Source organism: Larus michahellis, chromosome 25 (genome assembly GCF_964199755.1).
Source record: "Larus michahellis chromosome 25, bLarMic1.1, whole genome shotgun sequence".
Lineage (NCBI taxonomy): Eukaryota > Metazoa > Chordata > Aves > Charadriiformes > Laridae > Larus > Larus michahellis.
In genome coordinates, this window is record NC_133920.1 from 3,253,475 (window position 1) to 3,276,699 (window position 23,225).

The 23,225-nt window shown below is 49.0% G+C and overlaps 1 protein-coding gene and 1 long non-coding RNA gene across 2 annotated transcripts; both read right to left on the reverse strand.

The window, feature by feature from the left end:
• Positions 1-595: 595 nt before the first annotated feature.
• LOC141734811 (olfactory receptor 14A16-like) lies at positions 596-10,327 on the reverse strand. The gene is made up of 3 exons (XM_074566986.1): positions 9,422-10,327; positions 9,150-9,210; positions 596-897 (listed from the first exon to the last, which is right to left on the reverse strand). Exons 1-3 carry the CDS (start codon positions 10,325-10,327, stop codon positions 596-598), a joined length of 1,269 nt encoding a protein of 422 aa, XP_074423087.1.
• Positions 10,328-17,700: 7,373 nt separating this feature from the next.
• LOC141734902 (uncharacterized) lies at positions 17,701-22,575 on the reverse strand. Its single transcript, XR_012584614.1, has 3 exons — positions 21,977-22,575; positions 18,540-18,676; positions 17,701-17,904 (listed from the first exon to the last, which is right to left on the reverse strand). It is a non-coding gene; the product is annotated as an uncharacterized LOC141734902 (long non-coding RNA).
• Positions 22,576-23,225: the final 650 nt, after the last annotated feature.

Genomic DNA, 23,225 nt, shown 5'->3' on the forward strand with positions numbered 1-23,225 from the left:
CATGTGTTTATATCTATCCTGTCCCACCCACCTCTCCCCCATACTTCGAGTGAGGTTATCCCTTTTGGATGATGACCCTCACTGGAGGAGGTTCACCAGGTTGAAGAAGCCGCCCATGTCCCTGACCGTCCCCACACAGGGCTTATGTGCTAGGCCCCAATCCTCAAAACCAAGAAATTCCAACTGAACTCAAGAAAACATGTTTCGGCATCAAGGGCGCATGACCCTGGCACAGGCTGCCCTGAGAGGCTGTGGAGTGTCCATTCGTGGAGATACTTAAAAAAACCAGCCTGGACATCTTCTTACGTGACCTGCTCTGGCTGACTCCCTTTAGGGCAGGGGGATTGATCTAGATGATCTCCAAAGATCCCTTTCAATCTACATGATTCTGTGAGGACATGGCAGTCCAGCAAAAGGCTTTATGATTAGAGTAGATGCTTGTGAGGTCCCTTCTGCCTGAGAACCCCAGTCCAGCAGCAGGCCAAGGTCTGGCATGTTGATTGTGAGGTCACTGCTGCTATAACAGCGGGCATCTGCTTTGGATGCTCATTTTGGGGTCACCCCTGTCTCTGCAGGTGGCAGGCCAACCCCAGGCTCAAGGCTGGGTTCGGTGCCTACGAGGTCCTTTCTCCATGAGTACCTGACAGGCCAGCAGCAGGCACATGGTGTGGATGTTGGTTATGAGGTCAGTGCTGCCAGAATCTCTGATAGACCAGAAACAGGCAGATCTCTCTGATACTGCTTTGGAGGTCACTGCTGTCTGAGTGCCCGATAGGCCAGCACCAGCCTCATGGATGAGCTCGGTGCTTGGGAGGTCACTTCTGCCTGAGTCCTTGATAGCCCCACAGCAGGCGTATGGCCTGAATGCCAGTTGTGAGGGTGCTGCTGCCTGAGGACCTGAGAGACCATGAGCAAGGTCAGAGGTGTTTGAAGCCCTGTGTTCCAGAGCACCCCTTAGGCCAGCAGAGGGGTGATGACCGGCCTTGGTTCTTGTGAGGTCCCAAGTACGGGACATGCCAGCAGCGTGAGTATGAATGCAACACACAGTATGGAACACGCCAGCACGTATGGAACATGCCAGCAGCTAGAGGTTGCTTGTGGGATCACTGCGGCCTGGGCACATGATTGTCCATCAGCAGGCTCACAACTGGGGTCTGTGTGTGTGAAGTCATTTCCTTCTGCATACCTTTTTGGGGCAGGATGAGGCTTGTGGCTGTGTTAGGTGCCTCGGAGGTCTCTTCTTCCTGGAAACTTTCTGGACTCTTCTGTAGGTGGTGGGACGTCCACACTAATGGTCCCAAGGCTTCTGCCAGCTTTTACTTTCTCAGCAGTGAAATGTCTCAGCATTTCTCTTCCCTGGCTTGAGGTTTCTGGGCTCACTTGGTAAGGCATCCGACAGAGCCAAGGTGCCTGGTCATGAATAGTGAAATATTTATTAATAGAAAACAGTGATTTAACAAAGTTAGCAGTGAATGCGATAGTGTTTTACGAGATTCGATGACAAGGTACACCTGATTATTTACTGCATAGAGGACAGGGTAAGACAAGCTCTCAGGGAGACCCTCCCGTTGAGTCATGAGGCTCAACTTGCTTTCTAAACTCCTTCTCAGAGAGGAGTCTGGGTGTGGCTGGATCCAATCCTAGTCCCAGCTTTGGTTAATGGTTTATGTCTCAAGGATTATATATGCGCAATCAATCCTTTACATCCCTTAGCTAAGATTTCAAAGTTTAGCACTCTATTAGTCACTTACTGAGAATCCATTGCGGCAAGGAATCTCTCAGCCTCGAGGAGACGAACCTCAAGTGAGCGTCCCCGCTCAAGGGGAGGTCCTGTCATGCAGCCGCTGCCGTGCAGGAGAGCTCCAAGGGCTCTTGCTCTGTCCACTGTTTATAGAGTAAGAGAATTGACCTATCGTCATATTTGCATGGGAGCAAAATATCTAGGCCCCCACTCCAGACAGTGTTTTGACTGTTACCAGCCATCCCCCAAAGTCCAGGTGCAACTCATCACAACTCCCACTGATGGTTATGGCTTGAGCAGGAGCCAGAGGGGCAGGGAAGGGGGAGAGCACAGCACCACAAGATGTGGCATGCAGGGGTGTGGTTTAGTGGTGGACCTGGCAGTGTTAGGTTTACAGTTGGACTCAATGGTGTTCAAGATCCTTTCCAACATAATTGATTCTATGCGTCTGTGGTTCTTTTGAGCCTCAGGACTCTGTTTCATGCTCGCCCCTTCTTTGGGAGGCCAGGAGGTGTCACAGAATTTTCCTACACCTGTCATTGCTCCCCCTCACATCCCTCTGTCCCAGGAAGAGCCCTGGGCCACAAGTGAGGGACAGGATCTGCCTTGCCAGGTCCTGGGGCTGAGGGCTTGGCCTTTCTGCTGCATCAAACAAACCAAGGGTTTCTTCAGCTTTCCAGCCACCTGCACTCTGCCTTTGCCCACCTGCAATCACAGCCTCCAGCTATCTGCTCTAACGAGTCCCTGGGGAGGCTTTGTCAGGAATGGCCCTCAGTGGGGCTCATTAACGCTTCCAGGTACTTTGAGTTTGGCTTCTGATTTCTTGAGCACTCTGTTCAACCTTCTCTCCTTATCTGAGGTCTATGGACTCAGCAGCAAATACACCATGGGGCTCATTAAAAGACAGAAAGCCTTAACAAGGTATTTCTCCTTTTGTAATTTTCTTCAAGTCTTCAAGACTTGTACAGCTAATTAGAGAGGTTTCATAGCATAATTAAGTAGGAGGATTTCAAAGATGCATCTTTTATGTTGAAGGATATATTTTATTACATTTCACTTTAAAGAAGAGGTGATAGAAGCATTCTCTGATTGATACTGATGCAGAGTGTTTGCTCAGGAAGTCTGGGCAGAAAGGAAAAGTAGTCCCTTGACGTCCATCGCTGCATGGACAGCCTTGCTCCTCACCTCCCCAACCTCCCCATTTCTGACACTGCCCACCTGGGACTTACATCACTGCTCCTTGCACCAGACTTCTCCACTGATCTCTGCAGCTGGAGGTTACAGCTCCATTGCACCATCTCCCACCTGAGCTCCTTAGAGACATGGCTGCACTCAGGCACAGGAGAGTTTTTCCCATTCTTCAGAGAAGTAAAGCACAATCGGTTTTCATAAATAATAAATCGTATTCTGTAATCACACGCTAAGTACAAGCTACCACTAATGAGGTTGCTTTTCTACAAGGGATAATCTTAGGAGAAATATTTTAGGTAGTTAGATAAAAAAAGATAGATATAAACATAATTAAAGATCTGGATAAGGAGACAATTAGACTGTTGAAAGATAGTCAAGCTGTTCAGTCTCTGAAGGTGAAAGCAGCAGCATAGGTGAGAGGTATCTGAATGAACAAAGAGTAAATGGAGAAGAAAACTGAAGAATTATGGAAAGGGCCTTTGCCTAGACAGTCTGGATCTGAAAAGGTGACTTTAGAAATGGTCACTGTATCGGGACAAGTATATGAACAATCAGAGAAACTGACTGCACTATATAAGAGGGAGAATAGTTGTAATGGCGTCACAGGGAAGATCAATATTTCTTTGGAATGTCCTTTCTGAGAGGTCATGGGATTGGCGGAGGTCTCTTGTGAGAGAGGACAAGCAAGTGGTGCACCCGTCTTTGGAGGAATCCAAAAGTGCACCCCAGGGAACCCCAGGCTGCACAGGCTCACATCGGTGAGGAGAGGGCCATCAGTTCGAGTCCTTTTGGGTGATATTTCTGGGCACCAACAACAGAATGTGTCCAAAACCCATCAGCATGGACTTACCAAGGATAAATCATGCCTCGCCAACCTGATTGACTTCACGATGAAGTAACTGCCTTTGTGCATGAGGGCAACTCTCGCCACGTTTGTCAATAGCAATAAATTGGGAGGATCGTTTGTTTACCAGTTAATTTACCAATTCTCAACACAGGCAAAACAGGCCCAACTTGGGAAAATTCATTAAATTTATTTCCAATTGATTGTAACAGAATAGGACAGTGAGAAAAAAAACACAACTAAAAACACCTTCCCCCCTCCCTCCCTCCTTCCCAGGCTCAACTTCATTCCTAACTCTTCTACCTTTGCCCCAAGTGGCACAGGGGTTTGTGGAATGGGAGTTGCAGTCAGTTCATAACACTTCGTTTCTGAGCTTCCCCAAATGTGGCTCCTTCCCACTGACTGCAGTTCTCCACAAACTGCTCCAGCGTGGATCCTTTCCACGGGGTACAGTCCTTCAGGCATGGACTGCTGCAGTGTGGGTCCCCCACAGGCCACAGGTCCTGCTGCAAAACCTGCTCCAGCATGGGCTCCTCTCCTTGGGCAGCAGGTCCTGCCAGGAGCCTGCTCCACCGGGGTCCTCCATGGGCTGCAGGTCTAACTCTCCTAAAGGAAAAAGGCCAGCCCAGCACGGCTTCTCTTCTGGACCAGACCACAAGAAGTCCCAGAGGACGGCTGTTTCCTACGCCCATGGGACTTGAGAAAACTCAGTGTTGATAATACACCAGTGTTTTGGGTATTGCTGAACAGAGCTTGCACGGTGTCAAGGCCTTCTCTAGTTCTCACTCTGCTCCCTCCAGTGAGTAGGTGGGAGGTGAGAAAGAAGTTGAAAGGGGATCCAGCCAGGACCGCCGATCCAAGCTGACCAGAGGCATATTCCATACCATATGACCTCATGCTCAGCAATAAAGGCTTGAGACAGAGGAAGAAGACGGTGAAGGTTTTGTTGTTCAAGGAGTCTGCTGCTTGGAGACTGGCTGGCCATCAGTTTACTTGTGGGAGGTGGTGAGTGATGGCATGTGTTTCGCTTGTTGAGGTTTTCTTAATCTCTTCTCTTCACTTATTAAACTGTTATTGTGTCAACCCCAAACTTTTCAGACTTCATTTCTTCCTTGTCCCACTTGGGAAGGGGGAAGAAAGTGTGAGTGACTGTGTGGCTGCTGGGCTATTGGCTATTGGCCAGAGTCAACCCACCACAGCAAGGAAGTTTCTGACAGCTGGGAGCAAGTTCAGCGGTTGGCCACCAAGATGCTTAGGGGCTGAAGGGGAAGGGCCTTGTTTAGCCTGGAGAAGGGAAGGTCTCGGGGACCTCATACCAGCCGGTCTGTCCCCACAGGGAGGTTTTCAGGGCCAAGAAAGGAGCTGAAAATAAGAGTGTTGAACTAGCCTAGCCTTTAAATCATTTCACATGGGATGGTTCTGCTTCCCACTTTCAATCATTGGCACCCAGAAACCTCAAGTGCTTTTCTTCCTCTCCTCCCAAAACCTGACCAAGTGATATGGAGAAAGCAAGCAGAAAGGCCCTAGGCCCCTGTGAATTAGCTGGGGTCTGGCACTCGGAGGGCCGTTCAGTGAATGTCAGTTATTTCATGGTACACCAGGTAAAAAATCAAGCTGGGAAGTCAGCCTGCAAGACCAAACCAACAAGGTCCATGGACAGGCAAGGCTGTGTCTGGAGACCTTTACACCTACAGCATAGATCAAGCTGGGTCTGAACCTCAGGCCTGGGCTTAAAGGGACTCCTGGGCTGATGGACAGAGGTGTGGGTGGAGGCCCCATGTGAAGCTGGTCAGGGCCATGAAGGCCTGTGGATGTTTTCAGGGCCCTGTCACTGTTTCCATGGGAGCCCACCTGCCAGTGCCCTCAGTAGGCCTCCTTCCCTACTGTCCAGGGTCTGTGCTCTGCTGCTCTCCTTCCCTGTTTCCCTGGAGATCTGGGAGACCACAATTTTATGGTCACTACAGCCAAGGCTGAGACTGGTCTTCACATCTCTGACCAGCTCTTCCTCTTTTGGGAGTACCAGCTCCACTTGTGCCTCAGACTGTGTGGCCCATTTGGCAGCTGTGCTAAGAACCATCAGCATGGACTTACCATGGGTAAATCAAAGAAAAAAGCAGCCTACAGAAGGTGGAAGCAAGGACAGGTAGCCTGGGAGGAATACAGAGAAAGTGTCTAAGCAGCCATGGATCATGTTAGGAAAGCTAAAGCCCAGATAAAGTCAAATCTGGCCAGAGGCATCAAGGGCAACAAGAAAGCTGATTTTCAAAAAGGGAAAAAAGGAAGATCCAGGCAACTACAGGCCAGTCAGTCTCACCTCTGTGCCTGGCAAATCACGGAGCAGATCATCTTGGAAACTATGCTAAGGCACCTGCAAAATAAGGAGGTGATTGGTTACAGCCAACATGGCTTCACCAAGAGCAAATTGTGTCTGGCAAATTTGATGGCCTTCAATGACCGCGTTATAGCATTGGTGGATAAGGGAAGAGCAACTAACATCATCTGCCTGGACTTATGCAAAACATTTGACATTGTCCCGCATGACATCCTGGTCTCTAAATTGGAAAAACATGGGTTTGACCAATGAACCACTTGTTGGACAAAAATCTGGCTAGATGGTTGCACTCAAAGGGTTGCAGTCAATGGCTCGATGTCCAAGTGGTGAGCAGTGACCAGTGGTGTTCCTCAGGGGTTAGTACTGGAACCAGTGCTATTTAACATCTTTGTTGGCGACATGAACATTGGGATTGAGTGCACCCTCAGCAAGGCCGCCGATGACACCAAGCTGTGGAGCAGTTGACAAGCTGGAGGGAAGGGATGCCATCCAGGGGGACCTTGACAGGCTTGAGAGATGGACCTGTGTAAACCTCATGAGGTTCAACCAGGCCAAGTGCAAGATCCTGCACACGAGTCGGGACAATCCCAAGCACAAATACAGGTTGTGTGGAGAATGGCTTGAGAGCAGCCCTGAGGAGAAAGACTTGGGGGTGCTGGTGGATGAGAAGCTCAACATGAGCCAGTGATGTGCACTCGCAGCCCTGAGAGCCATCCGCATCCTGGGCTGCGTAAAAAGCGTGGCCAGCAGGGGGAGGCGGGGGATTCTGCCCCTCTGCTGTGCTCTGGTGAGACCCCACCTGAAGTACTGCGTCCAGCTCTGGAGTCCTCAACATAGGAAGGACATGGACCTGTTGGAACTGGGGTTGTTCAGCCTGGAGAAGAGAAGGCTGTGTGGAGACCTTATTGCAGCCTTCCAGTATCTGAAGTGGGCCTACACGAAAGCTGGAGAGGGACTTTTTACAAGGGCATGAATTGATAGGACGAGGGGTAATGGTTGCAAACTGGAAGAGGGTAGATTTAGATTAGATATCAGGAAGAAACTTTTCACCCTGAGGGTAGTGAGACCCTGGCCCAGTTGCCCAGAGAAGCTGTGGCTGCCCCATCCCTGGAGGGGTTCAAGGCCAGGCTGGACGGGGCTTGGAGCAGCCTGGGCTGGTGGGAGGTGTCCCTGCCCATGGCAGGGGTGTGTGAACTAGATGATCTTTAAGGTCCCTTCCAACTAAAACCATTCTATGATTTTATGAAATCATGCCTTGCCAATCTAATTGCCTTCATGATGAAATAACTGCACTTTTGTGTGAGGGGAACTCTCACCATGTTTTTAATTTACCGGTTGCTGTCATGTGCAAAACAGACCCAACTTGGGGAAATTAATTAAAAATGACAGTGAGAAATAAAACACAATTAAAACCACCTTCCCCCCTCCCTCCCTTCTTCCCAGGCTCAACTTCATTCCTAACTCTTCTGCCTTTGCCCCAAGTGGCACAGGGGTTTGTGGAATGGGAGTTGCAGTCAGTTCATAACACTTCGTTTCTGAGCTTCCCCAAATGTGGCTCCTTCCCACTGACTGCAGTTCTCCACAAACTGCTCCAGCGTGGATCCTTTCCATGGGGTACAGTCCTTCAGGCACGGACTGCTCCAGTGTGGGTCCCCCACAAGCCGCACGTCCTACCAGAAAACCTGGAGAGGCATGCTGGAGTGGATGTCAGGTGGACACAAAGTGATGAATGGGGTTCCCACAACTAGAGTAGAAGCTGCAGTCCCTGAGGCCAGAGAGAAACAGGCCTTGGCTGCACAGCCCTGGCAGGAGAGGGGTTTGCTGTCCCAGGTTTCTCTGAAGCTCTGTGGGACCTGTGACAGAGGTGGAGCTCATCTCCAAGAAGGCCAAGGTGCTGCTGAGAAAGTCCCTGGGGGAGGACAGCTTGTGATCTAGCCACACAGTGGACATCGTCCTGGGCGCTGACTGGCTAGATAGTGGCTCTGCAGAGAAGGACCCTGGGGTCCTGGAGGACAAGCAGCTGAGCATGAGCCAGCAACGCACCCCCGTGGCAAAGGCCAACAGCCTCCTGGGCTGTTTAGGAAAAGCATTGCTGGCAGATGGAGGGAGGTGACCCTTCCCCTCTACTCGGCTCTGGTGAGGCCACACCTGGAGTGCCCACGCCCTGCACAACTTAGCTCTACACTGATGTTTTCCTCTCCCAGGCTTTTACCAGCCCATCCCAGCTGTTCCTCGGCTCTCCCCAGACCCCTTGCCCCCTCCTCTGCCCAGCCAAGCACAGCTGCCCGGTCTGGGCTGGTCCCATGGCAGTGCCCACCACAGCTGCTGCAGAGCTCTTGGCGCTCATCCCCAGCCCCAGCTCCTCTGAAGGGCACAGCAGCTCCTGTGGGGCAGACAAGGAGCTCAGCCTCCCCATCAGCCCCAGGCCAGTGCTGGCCCCAAGGGAACAATTTAAACAGGCTAGTCACTCTCTGCCCCTCCTGCTATCCTATTTAGCTGAACCCACAACCCTGACTGAGTTTGCCCCCTCCTCTGCTCCCATCAGCCCCACTCCCCAGGACAGCACGACGCTCCTGGCCCTGGGGGTCCTCAGGCAGCTCCCACACCTCTCCCTTTCCCATGCCTACTGGGTCCCCACTGACTTTCAGGGGACTGCAGAGTTCTCGTTTGTGCATACCTCAATTTAATGTTTTGCTTGTGGGCGACTTCACCTCTGTGGGCGTTTCACCTTCTGTGTCTTCATTCACCCACAGCTCAGGGCACGTGGCGAGTCCCCATCCTCTCCTCACACATCCAAATTCATTTCCATAGAATCTGCTGTATGCTGCAGGTCCTGACACATATGAAGCAGTCGGAGGAGTTAATCAGGAGCTCATGCGCCATCTCCACTACCAGTGGACACAAGAAGAGAGCCTTTAAAACCAGAACATTTGGTCCAACGGAACCCAATAGTACAGTGAGCTTAACCCCAAACACAGGGAGAACACAGGGAGAAGAGACTCTTTGAAAGACCCGTTCCTTGGACGTTTTATTGGCAGCACCTTTGGAGGAAGCACCTAGCCTCCAGGCACTGCACCTGGGAGATGCCTTTTTACTGAAGAGCTGCTATTAGACAGGTCACCTTTGACACAGTGTTGTGCAAGGGTCAGAAACAACTGGATCAAACCTCAAGACAAGTAGTACAAACACGGAAAATTATACATAAGCAGGATTATTGCAAGAGAAAAAAGCAAGCTTATTGCCTAACATAAAGTCTAGGAAACTTGCGGAGAAGGGAGACAGGTTATTATTGGAAAAAGAACTTCCATTGAGCCAGTTTCCTTAGGGCATCCTTGAGCTCCTGGTTCCTCATGCTGTAGATGACGGGGTTCACTGCTGGAGGCACCACTGAGTACAGCACTGCCACCACCAGATTTAGAACTGTGGAGGAGATGGAGGGGGGCTTCAGGTAAGCAAAAATGCCTGTGCTGACAAACAGGGAGACCACGGCCAGGTGAGGGAGGCACGTGGAAAAGGCTTTGTGCCGTCCCTGCTCAGAGGGGATCCTCAGCACGGTCCTGAAGATCTGCACATAGGACAGCACAATGAAAACAAAACATCCAAAGCCTAAACAGGCACCAACCACAAGAAGCTCAGCTTCCCTGAAGTAGTAGTCTGAACAGGAGAGCTTGAGGATCTGGGGGATTTCACAGAAGAACTGGTCCACAGCATTGCCCTGGCAGAGGGGTAGGGAAAATGTACTGGCCGTGTGCAGGAGAGCATTGAGAAACCCAGTGCCCCAGGCAGCTGCTGCCATGTGGACACAAGCTCTGCTGCCCAGGAGGGTCCCGTAGTGCAGGGGTTTGCAGATGGCAACGTAGCGGTCATAGGACATGACAGTGAGAAGATAAACCTCTGTTGCAGCACAGAAAACAAAGAAAAAGACCTGTGCAACACATCCTGCATAGGAGATGGCCCTGGTGTCCCAGAAGGAATTGGCCATGGCTTTGGGGACAGTGGTGGAGATGGAGCCCAGGTCAAGGAGGGTGAGGTTGAGGAGGAAGAAGTACATGGGGGTGTGGAGGTGGTGGTCACAGGCGATGGTGGTGATGATGAGGCCATTGGCCAGGAGGGCAGCCAGGTAGGTGCCCAGGAAGAGCCCGAAGTGCAAGAGCTGCAGCTCCCGTGTGTCTGCCAATGGCAGGAGGAGGAACTGGGTGATGGAGCTGCCATTGGACATTTGTTCACTCTGGGCATGAGGGACTGTTGAAAGAGGAGAAGACCTTGGCAAGTTAAGGCAGACTTCTTTGGGCCCGTCCTATTCCATTTCCCAAAATTTTCCCCAAAATGACTTCTCTTTCCTCAGAATAATTTCATTCATATCTTTTTGTGAGATCAGCTTTGTGCTGCTGAGGGCTGTATCGTTGCAGGGGCAGAGATTCAGTTGTTGATTTCCAATCCTCCCTCCCTGGATTATTCACTTCTAAGAGAAACAGATTTGGAATTTCAGTGCCCCCTCCTCAACTGAGAGATGAATTTCTCTGTCCCATCGCCCACCCAGACAACCCGGAGTAGAAGATTGGAAGAACAGGATCCTTCCCTTGCAGGTAGCCCCTGCCGTGCTGTGCTTCTTGAAAAATCTCCAGGGAACGTCCTGCAGTGATCTGCAGCTGTGAGCAGCCCTCACCCACGCAGCACCCTCTCAACAGCAGGACCCTCCCCTGCCAGCGGTTGCTCTTTCTCCAAAGCTTCTCCCCACATGCCCGTGGGGGTCTCCCGGGGCAGGCTGAGAGCTGACCCTGGCAGCCGGCAGAGTCCCTGCCCCGGCACACAGACCCACGGGGTGCAGGGACCCTGCTCAAGGACAGCCCTGGGCACCCCTGCCTGCACACCCTGGCTTCACGGCTATTCACATTTCATAACAAGACCCTTCCTCCCCCTCCGCCTCCTTACAGATCCCATAAGCTGTGGCTGTGCCAGCTTTAGGAGATGCCTCCAGGAACTCCACCTGCAGTGCCCTGCACCCAGAGGCTTACCGTGCCAAGGGCTGCAAGGATTTCTCCTCCAGTGAGCTCTCAGTCGTCCTCCCAATCCTGACACCTTTAAGCTCTCTCTCTGCCTCGCTCATCTCCCTGAGACACCCAGGCAGTGCCCTCAGCCCTGCTGCGCTTGGCAGAGGAGCTGCTCCTGGGCAGAGCCGTCTCTCTGAGGCGCTGCCCGCTTGCCGTGAGCTCCCTCCATCCCAGGAGCCCAGCCCAGCTCAGACACAGAGCACCAGCCCAAGGAGTTTTAATGACCCCTCTGGTGGGATTGATGCCGAGTCCATGAACCTCAGACACTGAGAGGAAGCTGAAAAAACCTCTCAAGAAGTCAAAGTCAGGTTCAAACTCCAAAGTTTCTTGGAGTGTTAATGGGTCCCACTGAGGGACACCACTGAGATGTTGTCCCCAGGGTCCGGTTAGAGCAGAAACTGGAGGCAGTGACGACAGGTCAAGAAAAGCAAGGTGAAGGTGGCTCTGATGCTGAGTAACCCTGGATGTGTTTCATTAGTGCAAAGGGCCAAGGCCTGACCCCCAGCCCCCAGGAAGGGAGATCCTGTCCCTCACTCCTTCCTCAGGGCTCTTCCTGGCACAGTGTGGTGTGGAGATGTGCAATGCCATGGACAGCATAGAATCATAGAATCATAGAATCATAGAATTGCTGAGGTTGGAAGGGACCTTTAAGATCATCAAGTCCAACCTTTAACCTACCCTGACAAAAGCCACTTCTAAACCATGTCCCTCAGTGCCCCATCTACCCTTTTTTTAAACACCTCCAGGGATGGTGAATCCACCACCTCCCTGGGCAGCCTATTCCAATGTTTAATAACCCTTTCAGTGAAAAAATGTTTCCTAATATCCAATCTAAACCTCCCCTGACATAACTTAACCCGTTTTCTCTCGTCCTATCACTTGTCACCAGGGAGAAGAGGTCAGCCCCCATCTCTCTACAACCTCCTTTCAGGTAGTTGTAGAGGGTGATGAGGTCTCCCCTCAGCCTCCTCTTCTCCAGGCTAAACAACCCCAGCTCCCTCAGTCGTTCTTTATAAGGTTTGTCCTCCAGACCCCTCACCAGCTTTGTAGCCCTTCTCTGGACACGCTCCAACACCTCAATGTCCCTCTTGTAGCGAGGGGCCCAAAACTGAACGCAGTACTCGAGGTGGGGCCTCACCAGTGCTGAGTACAGGGGGATGATCGCTTCCCTAGTCCGGCTCACCACACTATTCCTGATACAGGCTAGGATGCTGTTGGCCTTCTTGGCCACCTGGGCACACTGCTGGCTCATATTCAGCCGGCTGTCAACCAACAGCCCCAAAGGGCCAAGGCCTGACCCCCAGCCCCCAGGAAGGGAGATCCTGTCCCTCACTCCTTCCTCAGGGCTCTTCCTGGCACAGTGTGGTGTGGAGATGTGCAATGCCAAGGCCAGCACTATGATATGACACCTCCCAGGCTCTGAAGTATGGACGAGAAGGCAATGAGACCCCAGTGCTGGAAGGATAACTTGACTCCTCGTAGGCATCAGTGGCAGAGACAACAGCCATAGCCCAAGACATGAAGAGGTTGACTCTGTTAGGGGCCTTTCAGCTTTGCCACATCCCTGTGTCATCTCCACCACAGGCTGTCCTACGGTGTCCCATCACCTCTGCCTCTTTCCCTGCAGGCTGCAGTCATCCACCCGGCTGCCCCACCTTGCTGCCACCTTCCTTTGCTGAGATCTCTCCATCCTCCCTGGCTCTTCCCTCAAACACAAAGCCTTGGGCTGATCCAGACTCTTTCTGGGTGGCGTGTTGCACCACAGCACTGCCCTTGGAATGACATTTCTTTCTCCTGGTGTCCAGTCTGCACCTCCCCAGCTGTATATTGGGGCATTATTTCTTTCTCATGCTGTTTTCCACTACAAAGGAAAGCTCCACCGGCTCCACCAGCAGCCCTCAAGCACACTCAGGCTACTCCTGTACTGTCCTCAGTCTTTGCACCACTGAGCCCAGGGCCCTCAGCCTCTCGAGTCCTGCCGGCCATGTTATTCCTGATACAGGCCAGGATGCTATTGTCCTTCTCAGCCACGCTGGGCATGCTGCTGGCTCACATCCAGCCAGCTGTCAACTGACACCCCCAGGTCCTTTTTTGCCAGGCAGCTCTCCAGACACTCTTCCCCCAGCCTGTATCGCTGCATGGGGTTGTTGTGACCCAGGTGCGGGACCTGGCACTTGGCCTTGAGGAACCTCGTACCATTGGCCTCGGCCCATCGGTACAGCCTGCCCAGATCTGCCTCTGGAGCCATCCTACCCTCAAGCAGGTCGACAATCCCACCCAACCTGGTGTCGTCTGCACACTTACTGAGGGTGCACTCAATCCCCTCGTCCAAATCATTGACAAAGACATTAGAGAGAACTGGCCCGATACCGAGCCCTGGGGAACACCACTTGTGACCAGCTGCCAACTGGATTGAATTCCATTCACCACCACTCGTTGGGCCTGGCCATCGCCCTGGTTTTTACCCAGCAAAGTGTACACCTGTCCAAGCCATGGGCAGCCAGTTTCTCCAGGAGAATGCTGTGGGAAACAGTGTCAAAGGCTTTACTAGCCTCCAGGGAAACAACACCCACAGCCTTTCCTTCATCCACCAAGCGGGTCACCCTGACATAGAAGGAGATCAGGTTTGTCAGGGAGGACCTGCCTTTCACGAACCCATGCTGACTGGGCCTGATCCCCTGGTTGTCCTTCATGTGCCACATAATGGCACTCAGCATGATCTGTTCCATGACCTTCCCAGGCACTGAGGTCAGACTGACAGGCCTGTACTTCCCCAAATCTTCCTTCCGTCCTTTCTTGTGGATGGGCATCACATTTTCTAACCTCCAGTCAACTGGGACCTCCCCGGTTCACCAGGACTGCTGGTAAATGATGGAAAATGGCTCGGTGAGTACTTCCGCCAGCTCCTTCAGTACCCTCGCGGGGAGGCCACCTAGCCCCATAGACTTGTGTATGTCTAGCTGTTGGAGCAGGTCCCTCACCATCTCCCTTTCGATTATGGCGGCTTCATTCTGCTCCTTGCCCCTGTCTACAAGCTCAGGGGTCTGGGTACTCAGGGAACAACCCACTCTACTACTAAAGGAGGAGTCAAAGAAGGCACTAAGTACCTCAGCCTTTTCCTCATCCTTTGTCACTATGTTACTGCCTTCATCGGATAAAGGATGGAGATTCTCCCGAGTCCTGCTTTTGTTACTAGTGTGTTTATAGGAACTTTTCTTATTGTTCTTAACATCCAAATTCAGCTTAAGTTCTCGTTGGGCTTTGGCCCTGCTAATTTTCTCCCTACATAGCCTTACAACATCCTTGTAGCCTTCCTGAGTAGCCTTCTTCCAAAGACCATAAACTCTCCTTTTTTCCCTGTGTTGTAACCATATCTCTCTGTTCAGCCAGGCTGTCTTTTTTCCCTGATGTCTTGGAATCACGGAATCACGGAAATTTCAGAGTTGGAAGGGACCTCTAGAGATCATCTAGTCCAGCCAACTAATCCTGCCAAAGCAGGATTGCCTGGAGCATGTTACTCAGGACTGCATCCAAGCAAGTCTTGAAAATCTACAGAGAAGGGGACTCCAGAACCTCCCTGGGCAGCCTGTTCCAGTGCACTGTCACTCTCACCGTAAAGAAGTTTTTTTCTCATATTTGATCGGAACTTCCTATGTTCCAGCCTGTGCCTGTTACCCCTCGTCCCGTTACTGGGAACCACTGAAAAGTGTCTGGCTCCGTCCTCCTTAAACCCACCCTCTACACACTTGTGAACATTAATAAGGTCTCCCCTCAGCCTTCTCTTCTCCAGGCTAAAGAGTCCCAGCTCTCTCAGCCTTTTCTCCTAAGGGAGATGCTCCAATCCCTCAGTCATCTTTGTTGCCCTACACTGGACTCTCTCCAGTAGTTCCCTGTCTCTCTTGAACTGGGGAGCCCAGAACTGGACACAGTATTCCAGTTGTGGCCTCACCAGTGCAGCGCAGAGGGGGAGAATGACCTCCCTTGACCTGCTGGCCACACTCTTCCCTGTGCAGCCCACAATTCCACTGGCCTTCTTGGTGACAAGGGCACATTGCTGGCTCATGGATAATTTACTGTCTACCAAGACCGCCAGATCCTTTTCTTCAGAGCTGCTTTCCAGCAGGTCCACCCCTAACCTATACTGGTGCCTGACATTCTTCCTCCCCAGGTGCAGGACCCTACACTTGTCCTTGTTGAACCTCATGAGGTTCTTCTCTGCCCAGTTCTCCCTGGGGCAGAGAAGAAACTAACCCTCTTGAAATTATTCATATAATTAACAAGATCCTCGTATTGTGTTATATCCAAATTCCCTGCGTTTAATTCAGAGAAACTGTACATGTTGTATTTCTCAGACTGGCCATCGGAGTACTGCATTCAATCACAGGAACTAGACACCACCACCTAATTTGTACAAGAACTAAAGAAAAGCCCAGATGACTTGAACTTTTGCTGGTTGTTGATCCCAATTGGGTTTAGACACTTTAACTGTTCTAGCTTTCAGGAGATGCAGATTTGCTGCAAGAAGATTATTCACATCATTGATTTTCATTACCTTAAATTTCATAACAAATTATCATCATTTTTGCAGGACATACTGAAAGGATGAAAAAGACAAGTTGATGACAGAAGTCACTGACCTCCAGACACAGCTGAAAGCCTCAGAGTTGGAAAAACAGCAATTAAAGGTGAGTTGCATGAATCATCCTAGGCAAGATAATGAGAACAATTATGGTTAGCTAGAGCAAGCTTTTCAATATCTAAACTAATACTTAATGACAAAGTAAATTTCTAAACATTATGTTCATGAAGTCTATTTTGTTGTTAGTGAATATGCTGTTCATGGGTAAATTTTTTAATTTTTGTGTCTCTAGAGAACATGCTTATTCTCTCATCATTCAGCCTCTTAAGAAAAATGCAAAAAAAGCTGTTGTTGGTGTGTATTTCCTAAGTTCTGGAGAAAGGTGGTACTCCTTCATTCTTTTTATTATGAAGAAACAAAAAAGCTGGGAACTAGAAAACTTTGCTTTCTTTTCTTCAAAACTTTTTTGAAGAAACTGAGGATCTGAAATATAATTACAGTGAAAAAGTGAAAAAAAAATACTGTCTTAGAAGAGAGATTAAAGCAGTTTTCTGAAGGGTTTAGTGTTCAAGTGGACAGTCCAGGCAACATTTCTGTTGATTGGGCTAGTGTTTAGTATCGTCAGTATTGATACAAAAATAAATTCTGGGGCAGTTACATAATACTGATTTATTTTTCTGTTTTTATCTCAGAACGATACAAGTCTACTAAAGTTGTAAGAGTTCAGCACATACCTAAAAGAGCAGAACTGGATTAGTCAACACATTATGGTCAGTATTTATATACGCCAGCCAAAATTGAGTTTTACCTCTCTCAACTGCTTTGCAATGTTATATTTTAGTTCAGAACAGTAATTAAGGTAATACACGGGTGTCAGGTGAAGTTGAAACCTTGGACTTATCCTGAGTTGAGAAACTCTTAAAATGTGCTAAGTATGCAAAGTTCCAGATCAATAAGAACGTGTAATTTGTTCTTGCTATCTCGTGCTATCATACTTCTTAATTATGGGCTTGGGGCCAGTGTGCTGGATGTCTGTTCTTACATCCCTAGTTATTTTTACCTCAATTTGAGAAAATCCAAGGACAAAGAAATGAAAATAAAGTTATAGCATTTCAGCCAAACTAATGGTATTTTTGGAGATAAACGATTTTTCATTTTGTATAATTTTATATAGCTGGGTGTATACTTTTATAGCACAGATGAAATAAAGCTAACTCCTATGATCATGCATTCTCACCTTTATTATTTATGTGTCATCTTACTTAACATGCCCTTGATGAAGTGTCCTAATTGAAATGAAGTCTGAAAATGGGTATTACTAAGCCGAGTCACGTCTCTCTCTAATTACGAAGGATCTCCAAAACAGAACTAGTATACTTTCGATTATTTACTCTTTTTGTCCCAAAATAGTGGAAGTACCTGTAGGATATGGCTTAATTAGGTTTTCAAGTAATAGGATAATGCTGCAGCTTACCACTTAACACAGTGAAAAGTTTTCCCCCAAAAGAAACTGTTACAACTTTTAAAAAAAGCATCAAATCTCAGGATCAATTCCGGTCCCACCTGAAATATGTCCTTTATTGTCAAGAAACAACTAGATCCTAAATCTGAATCCTACCTGCAACAGTGTCATAATAATCATATTTATAGAAGTGCAACCTATGGGACTTTTAAAGTTGATTGCATTAATTAGATAAGCTATTAGGACCAGCCAGTGTTAGACAACATTCTACACTTAATTATAACCCTTCCCAGAAATTAGTTCAAAAGTTAAGGAATTTTCAGAACTGAAAACAAACACGCTGGAAGCTAGAGCTCTGCTCTGGATGGCAGATCTCTCGTTATATAAAATCAGTCATTTAGGAAAAACTTAAAATCATACAGTACCGAGGCTGCTGCCTAAACCGTAAGATTATTTGTAAAGAGTTCTGCGGTAGACACAAGTGCGAGGACACAATTTACAAGAGAAAAATCATTTCAAGCACCAAACTTGATATCTTTGAGTCTGTCAAGTCTTTGACCATACAAGTTTGAAAAATGGTGAAACAAATTCTTTGGTTCAAAGTCACGGTCGTATTTAGTTCTACTAAAAGAAGTTACAACAGGCTGAGAATTCAGGTACGTCTCTGCGAGTGGCCAGCATAAATCAAGATGATGGCAACGGAGCTAAAATAAAAAAGAAATAATATCAGTTAAAAGAAATAATACCAGAGATTTTGATATAGTAGTCCAATAGTTCCCAACTTTGTGGGGTGGGGATGTGTGTGCTTTAATTGTAGGATCCTCTGCATTAGGGTGCTTATAAACGTTAATCAATTATCTGAATAACATGAGTGACAATGAAGGACAAAAGGCAAAACAGAAACAAGGTGTCCTCCACAGCTTCAGAAATAATATAGACTTGCTAATTAATCAAAAATCACATTCTTATTAACAATACTTATTCTATAAGCCAACATTACAATAAATGATTTTTTTAAAAAAAAGAAATAAGCTTTGTATGCATTATAAAAAAAACAACCCACAGCTAACTACAAGCAGAACGAGTAACAAGAAAAACTGTGCCACATCTCAGAGACACGTCAGAGGAGTGCAAACGTGACAACTCTGCCTCTAGCTGAAACCCTGTAACGTCCGTGCAGCAAACTGCAATTATTTTCAATGTGTCAGAAGATCAAAGCCTTTCTGCATAGTGAATGAACGACATTCCATTTGTTCTCCGAATATGTTAACTACTACTTTTAACTCTGGAACTACTTTTAATTCACTTCAAAGATGGGCCCCCCTCCCCTCTATTTCACCTGTGCTGCGTCGTAGGCACCTGGCATATATCCGTTTTCACTGGGCAAAGAACTGCTGTTAGACAACTCTATGTCCTTTGCTGGAATCCAGGTGTCTGGAACAGGCCTGAAATCCTCTTCAACATTCCAAACAAGTTCTAGACATATAAACGTGACATTTAGTTCAGGAAAACTGTTAGCTAGTTTTACATTTTGATCATCTTTCAATGCAAGCATTAAAACACCATTGATCTAAACCTTATTTTACAGACAGTAGTCCCGGTTACCTTGTACAAGCGCCAATATCCGGCATGCTCAAACAGTCTACAATTAGGAGGGTTTAAAGAAGCTTAGTAGCCTTTAAGTAGTTTAAAAAGTTCAAAACTACCTAAGAATAAAAAATACCTACCTAAATAGCCAACATTATATTCAAACTAGAGTAAGACAAGTAGAATAGAATAGACTAGACTATTTCAGACGGAAGGAACCTACAACGATCATCTGGTCCAACTGCCTGATCAATTCAAGGCTGACCAAAATTAAAGCATGTTTTTAAGGATATTGTCCAGATGCCTTTTAAACACTGACAGGCTTGGGGTATTGACCTGTTCTGGAAGCCTGTTCCAGTGTTCGACCACCCTTTCGGTAAAGAAATGCTTCCTGATGTCCAGCCTGAACCTCTCCTGGAGCGGCTCTGAACCATTCACACGTGTCCTATCACTGGATCCCAGGGAGAAGAGCTTGGCACCTCCCTCTCCACAACCCCTCCTCAGGAAGCAGTAGAGAGTGATGAGGTCACCCCTCAGCCTCCTTCTGTCCAAACTAGACAAACCCAGACTCCTCAGAGGACACACCTTCCAGCTGTATCACCTGCTTTGTTGCCCTCCTCTGGACATACTCAAGGACCTTCACATCCTTCTTAAATGGCGGGGCCCAGAGCTTCACACAGTGCTCCAGGTGAGGCCGCACCAACGCTGAATACAGTGGGACAATCCCCTCTCTTGACCAGCTGGTTCTACTCTGTTTGATGCACCCCAGGATGTGGTTTGCCCTCTTGGCTGCTAGGGCACACTGCTGACGCCTGTTGAGCCTCCTGGTAACCAGCACCCCAGATTCCTTTCTGCAGGGCTGCTCTCCCTATTTATACTTGTGCCTGGTGTTATTCCGCCCTAGGTGCAAAAGCCGGCATTTTGACTTGTTAAATTTCATCCCATCAACCATTGCCCAATGCTACGATCTATCTAGATCCCTCTACAAGGCATCTTTGTCCCTCAAGAGAGTCAACAGCACCTCCCAGTTCAGCATCATCAGCAAACTTGCTAATGGTGCATTCCAGTCCTGCATCCAGCTCATTGAACAGCACCGGTTCTAGAACTGAACCCTAAGGAATGTCGCCGGTGACCAGATACCAGCCAGATGTAGTCCCATTGACTACAACCCTTTGAGCTCTGCCGCCCAGCCAGTTCTTTACCCAGCACACCATGAACCCACTCATCCTGCAGTTGGACAACTTGTCCAGAAGGATGCTGTGAGGAACAGTACCAAAAGCCTTACTAAAATCCAGAAAAACTACATCCACCGCCTTCCCTTCATCCATGAGGTGGGTGACCTTATCATAGAAGGATATCAAATTACTTAGGCAGCACTTTCTCTTTGTGAACCCATGTTGACTGTGCCTGATGATTGCATTATTCTTTAAATGTCTTTCACTAGTATCCAGTATAATCTTCTCCATAATTTTTCCAGGGACTGAGGTTAGGCTCACAGGTACGTAGTTCTCTGGGTCTTCTCTCATGCCCTTTTTGCAGACCGAAATAACAGCGGCTAGCTTCCAGTCAGCGGGGACCTCCCCAGACTCCCCAGACTGTTGGTAGATGATTGAGAGGGGTCCTGCCATGAGATCCACTAACTCCTTCAGTGCTCTTGGGATGAATCCCATCAGGCCCCATGGACTTGTGAACATTAATCTGATACAGCTGATCCCTGACAATTTCAGCATCCACAAATGGAAAGTCACTGCTCCCACAACTCCTGTCCCTCCGACTCACGGGACTGGGCAGCCCGAGGTCTATCAAGTACTATTAAAGACTGAGGCAAAAAATGTATTGAATGCCTCTGCTTTTTCTTCATCCCTGTTAGACCATCTTCAACAAGTATCAGTCCAATATTTCCTTTAGACCTCCTCTTGCTATTAACATACTTAAGAAAGACCTCCTTGTTATCTGAAACACCAGTGGCCACTTTCAACTCTAATTGAGCTTTGGCTTTTCATGTCTTCTCCCTGCATATACGAACCACAGCTTGGTAATCTTCCCACGAAACCTGACCTTGCTTACAGAGACCATAAAGTTTCTTTTTCTTCTTGAGCTCCATGAGTTCTCTGTTCAGCCGAGCTGGTCTTCTGCCCCGACTGCTTGACTTAACGGCACAGTGGAATTGCCTGTTCCTGTGCTTCTAAAAGGTAGTTGTCAAAGACTGACCAACACTCACGGACTCCTAAGCCCTCAGAAGCAGATTTCCAGCTCCCTGAATAGCTTAAAGTTTGCTCTCCTGAAGTCCAGTCTTATTACGCTGAAAATTTTAAATTCAACCATTTCATGATCACTGTGGACAAGGCAACCACTTACCATCACATCCCCCATGAGTCCTTCTCCATTCACAACTAGCAAGTCTAGGAGGGCATCTTTCCTAGTTGGCTCACTGAGTACCTGTGACAAGGTATCTCCTACAAACTTCAAGAATTTCCAAGACTTGATTGTCACAGCAGTATGATATTCCCAGTTGATATCTGGAAAGTTGAAATCTCCCATAAGGACAAGGGCTACTGATCCAGAAATTTCTCCTCATTGCCAACAGAATAACTCATCAGTGCTTACATCCTGGCTGGGTGATCAGTAGTAGACACCCATTACAACATCTCTTTTGTTTTCCATTCCTCAAATCCTTATCCAGAGGCTGTCAACTACATCATCACTGACTGTAAGGGCTGTACGACCAAACCTCTCCCTTATGTCCACTGCAACACCTCCACCTCGCCTGCCCTTTCCAGCCTTCCTGAACAGCCTGTAGCCCTCTGTCGCAGCACCCCAGTTGTGGAACTCATTCCACCAAGTCTCACTAAAACAAATATCATAGCTCTGGGAGCCGACAAATACTTCCAGTTCACCCTGCTTGTTTCTCATACTGCGTGCGTTGGTGTACAAGCATTTCAGATACGCTCCTGAGCCCTCTGTGCTCCCAGGAACAGCATAAATGTTCCCACTAGCACTGCCACCCTCCCACGATCCCTGACAGCCCTCGGCTTACCTACTGCAATCCTGTTGGTATCCCCATCCAGCACTGATTCTGGTTTAAAGCTCTCTCAAAGTAAAGTTAAGAGTGACATCAAAAACATTGGAGAAGGATCACTGACATATACTGTGTTAGATTAGAGGCATTCTTCCAACTGGATAACTTACATAGCCAAAAGGAAGGGAAGAAATCTTCACTAAACTTTGCAATCTTCCAGTGAATACAGGAATCGTTTAAACCTTTTTTTCAGGTTGTTTGTTGGGTTTTCAATCCAGCCTGGCCCATAGATAGGATGGCCCCAGAGCTTCCAGGGGGATAAAATCAGCAGTTTACTGAGGTAATCATACCCTGTAGAGCATGGAAATCAACTGTGTAAAAACTAGTGCTTATGGGCCAGAAGTCAGAAACGAGTCGGACTGCACCAGAAGTGGCACTGCCCCACCTGCAGTGGACACACTGGACCAGAAATGATGGTTTCAAGATGGAAAACACAACACAATCCACCAAAACAGAAAAAAAAAACCAACAGACAAAACATTGTACACAAAACAAAGACCCCTGTCTAAGCCCTAAAATGGTAAACAAGCTGAAAAAGAGGACTCTCCACAAAAAAAGACCATGCAGAACATGAGATAACGTAAAAATAACATAACCCCTGGAAGCCAGGGACAACACACCCCGACCCTGTACATAACAGTAAAACCTGGGTTAAACACTCCTGGGGAGAAAGGCTGAGGCTCTCGGAGACTTTGAACTGGCCAGCCATGGCCACCGGGCTTCAGCTCATCACTTCTGTGTCAGATGACCCTGTCCTCCCTGTGAGACCCCTCAGAGCAGCTGTACCCAGCTCCAGGGGGGCGGATACGGCCTCAGCATTATGGTGAGGTGCTTCCTGGGAGCAAGATCTCTCACGGGGGCACTGGGAAACCCTCCTCAGGCCTGGATGCCCGAGAAACATCTCTGCACTGCTCCATATCTCACCAAAACCAGGGACAGAGGAAGGCTGCTGTGGTGGCCTCCAAGAGAACCAGCTCACCCTCTTCCCTCTGGGCCTCCATCCCGCTCCCCGTCCCCTTTTGCTCTTCCCCCACCTCAGCCCTGGAGGCTGTCGCCGTTCTGTCCTTCTCCGCCTCATCGTCCTGACCCTGTCCCCTGCCCTCCATCTCTTTCCCGCTCTCCCCCTGCTCCTCACAGGGATTTCTCCTCCCTCCACTCCCTGCCCAGCTCCCCCCTGCTCTCCCCGTTGTCCCTCTGGCCCTTCCCACCCCTCTCCGCCGCTCTCTCCCTCTCCGCCCTCCTCCTCCCGGCTCCACCGGGGCTCCGGGGCCTGGCGCTGGGCCGGGGCAGCCCCGGGGAGGCGGCCCTGGTTCCTGCGGGGGTCAGAGGGCGGGAAGGGGCGCCCCGGGGCACGCTGGG

What these genes read in the sequence shown, in the direction of transcription:
- LOC141734811 (XM_074566986.1), bottom strand. Translation starts at nt 10,327, where the DNA reads ATGTCCAATGGCAGCTCCATCACCCAGTTCCTCCTCCTGCCATTGGCA. An exon ending in AGGATGCCCTAAGGAAACTG is followed by an intron (nt 9,211 to 9,421) that starts GCTCAATGGAAG and finishes GTCTAATAGCAG; the next exon opens with CTCTTCAGTAAAAAGGCATC. An exon ending in GCTAGGTGCTTCCTCCAAAG is followed by an intron (nt 898 to 9,149) that starts GTGCTGCCAATA and finishes ATGGTCTCTCAG; the next exon opens with GTCCTCAGGCAGCAGCACCC.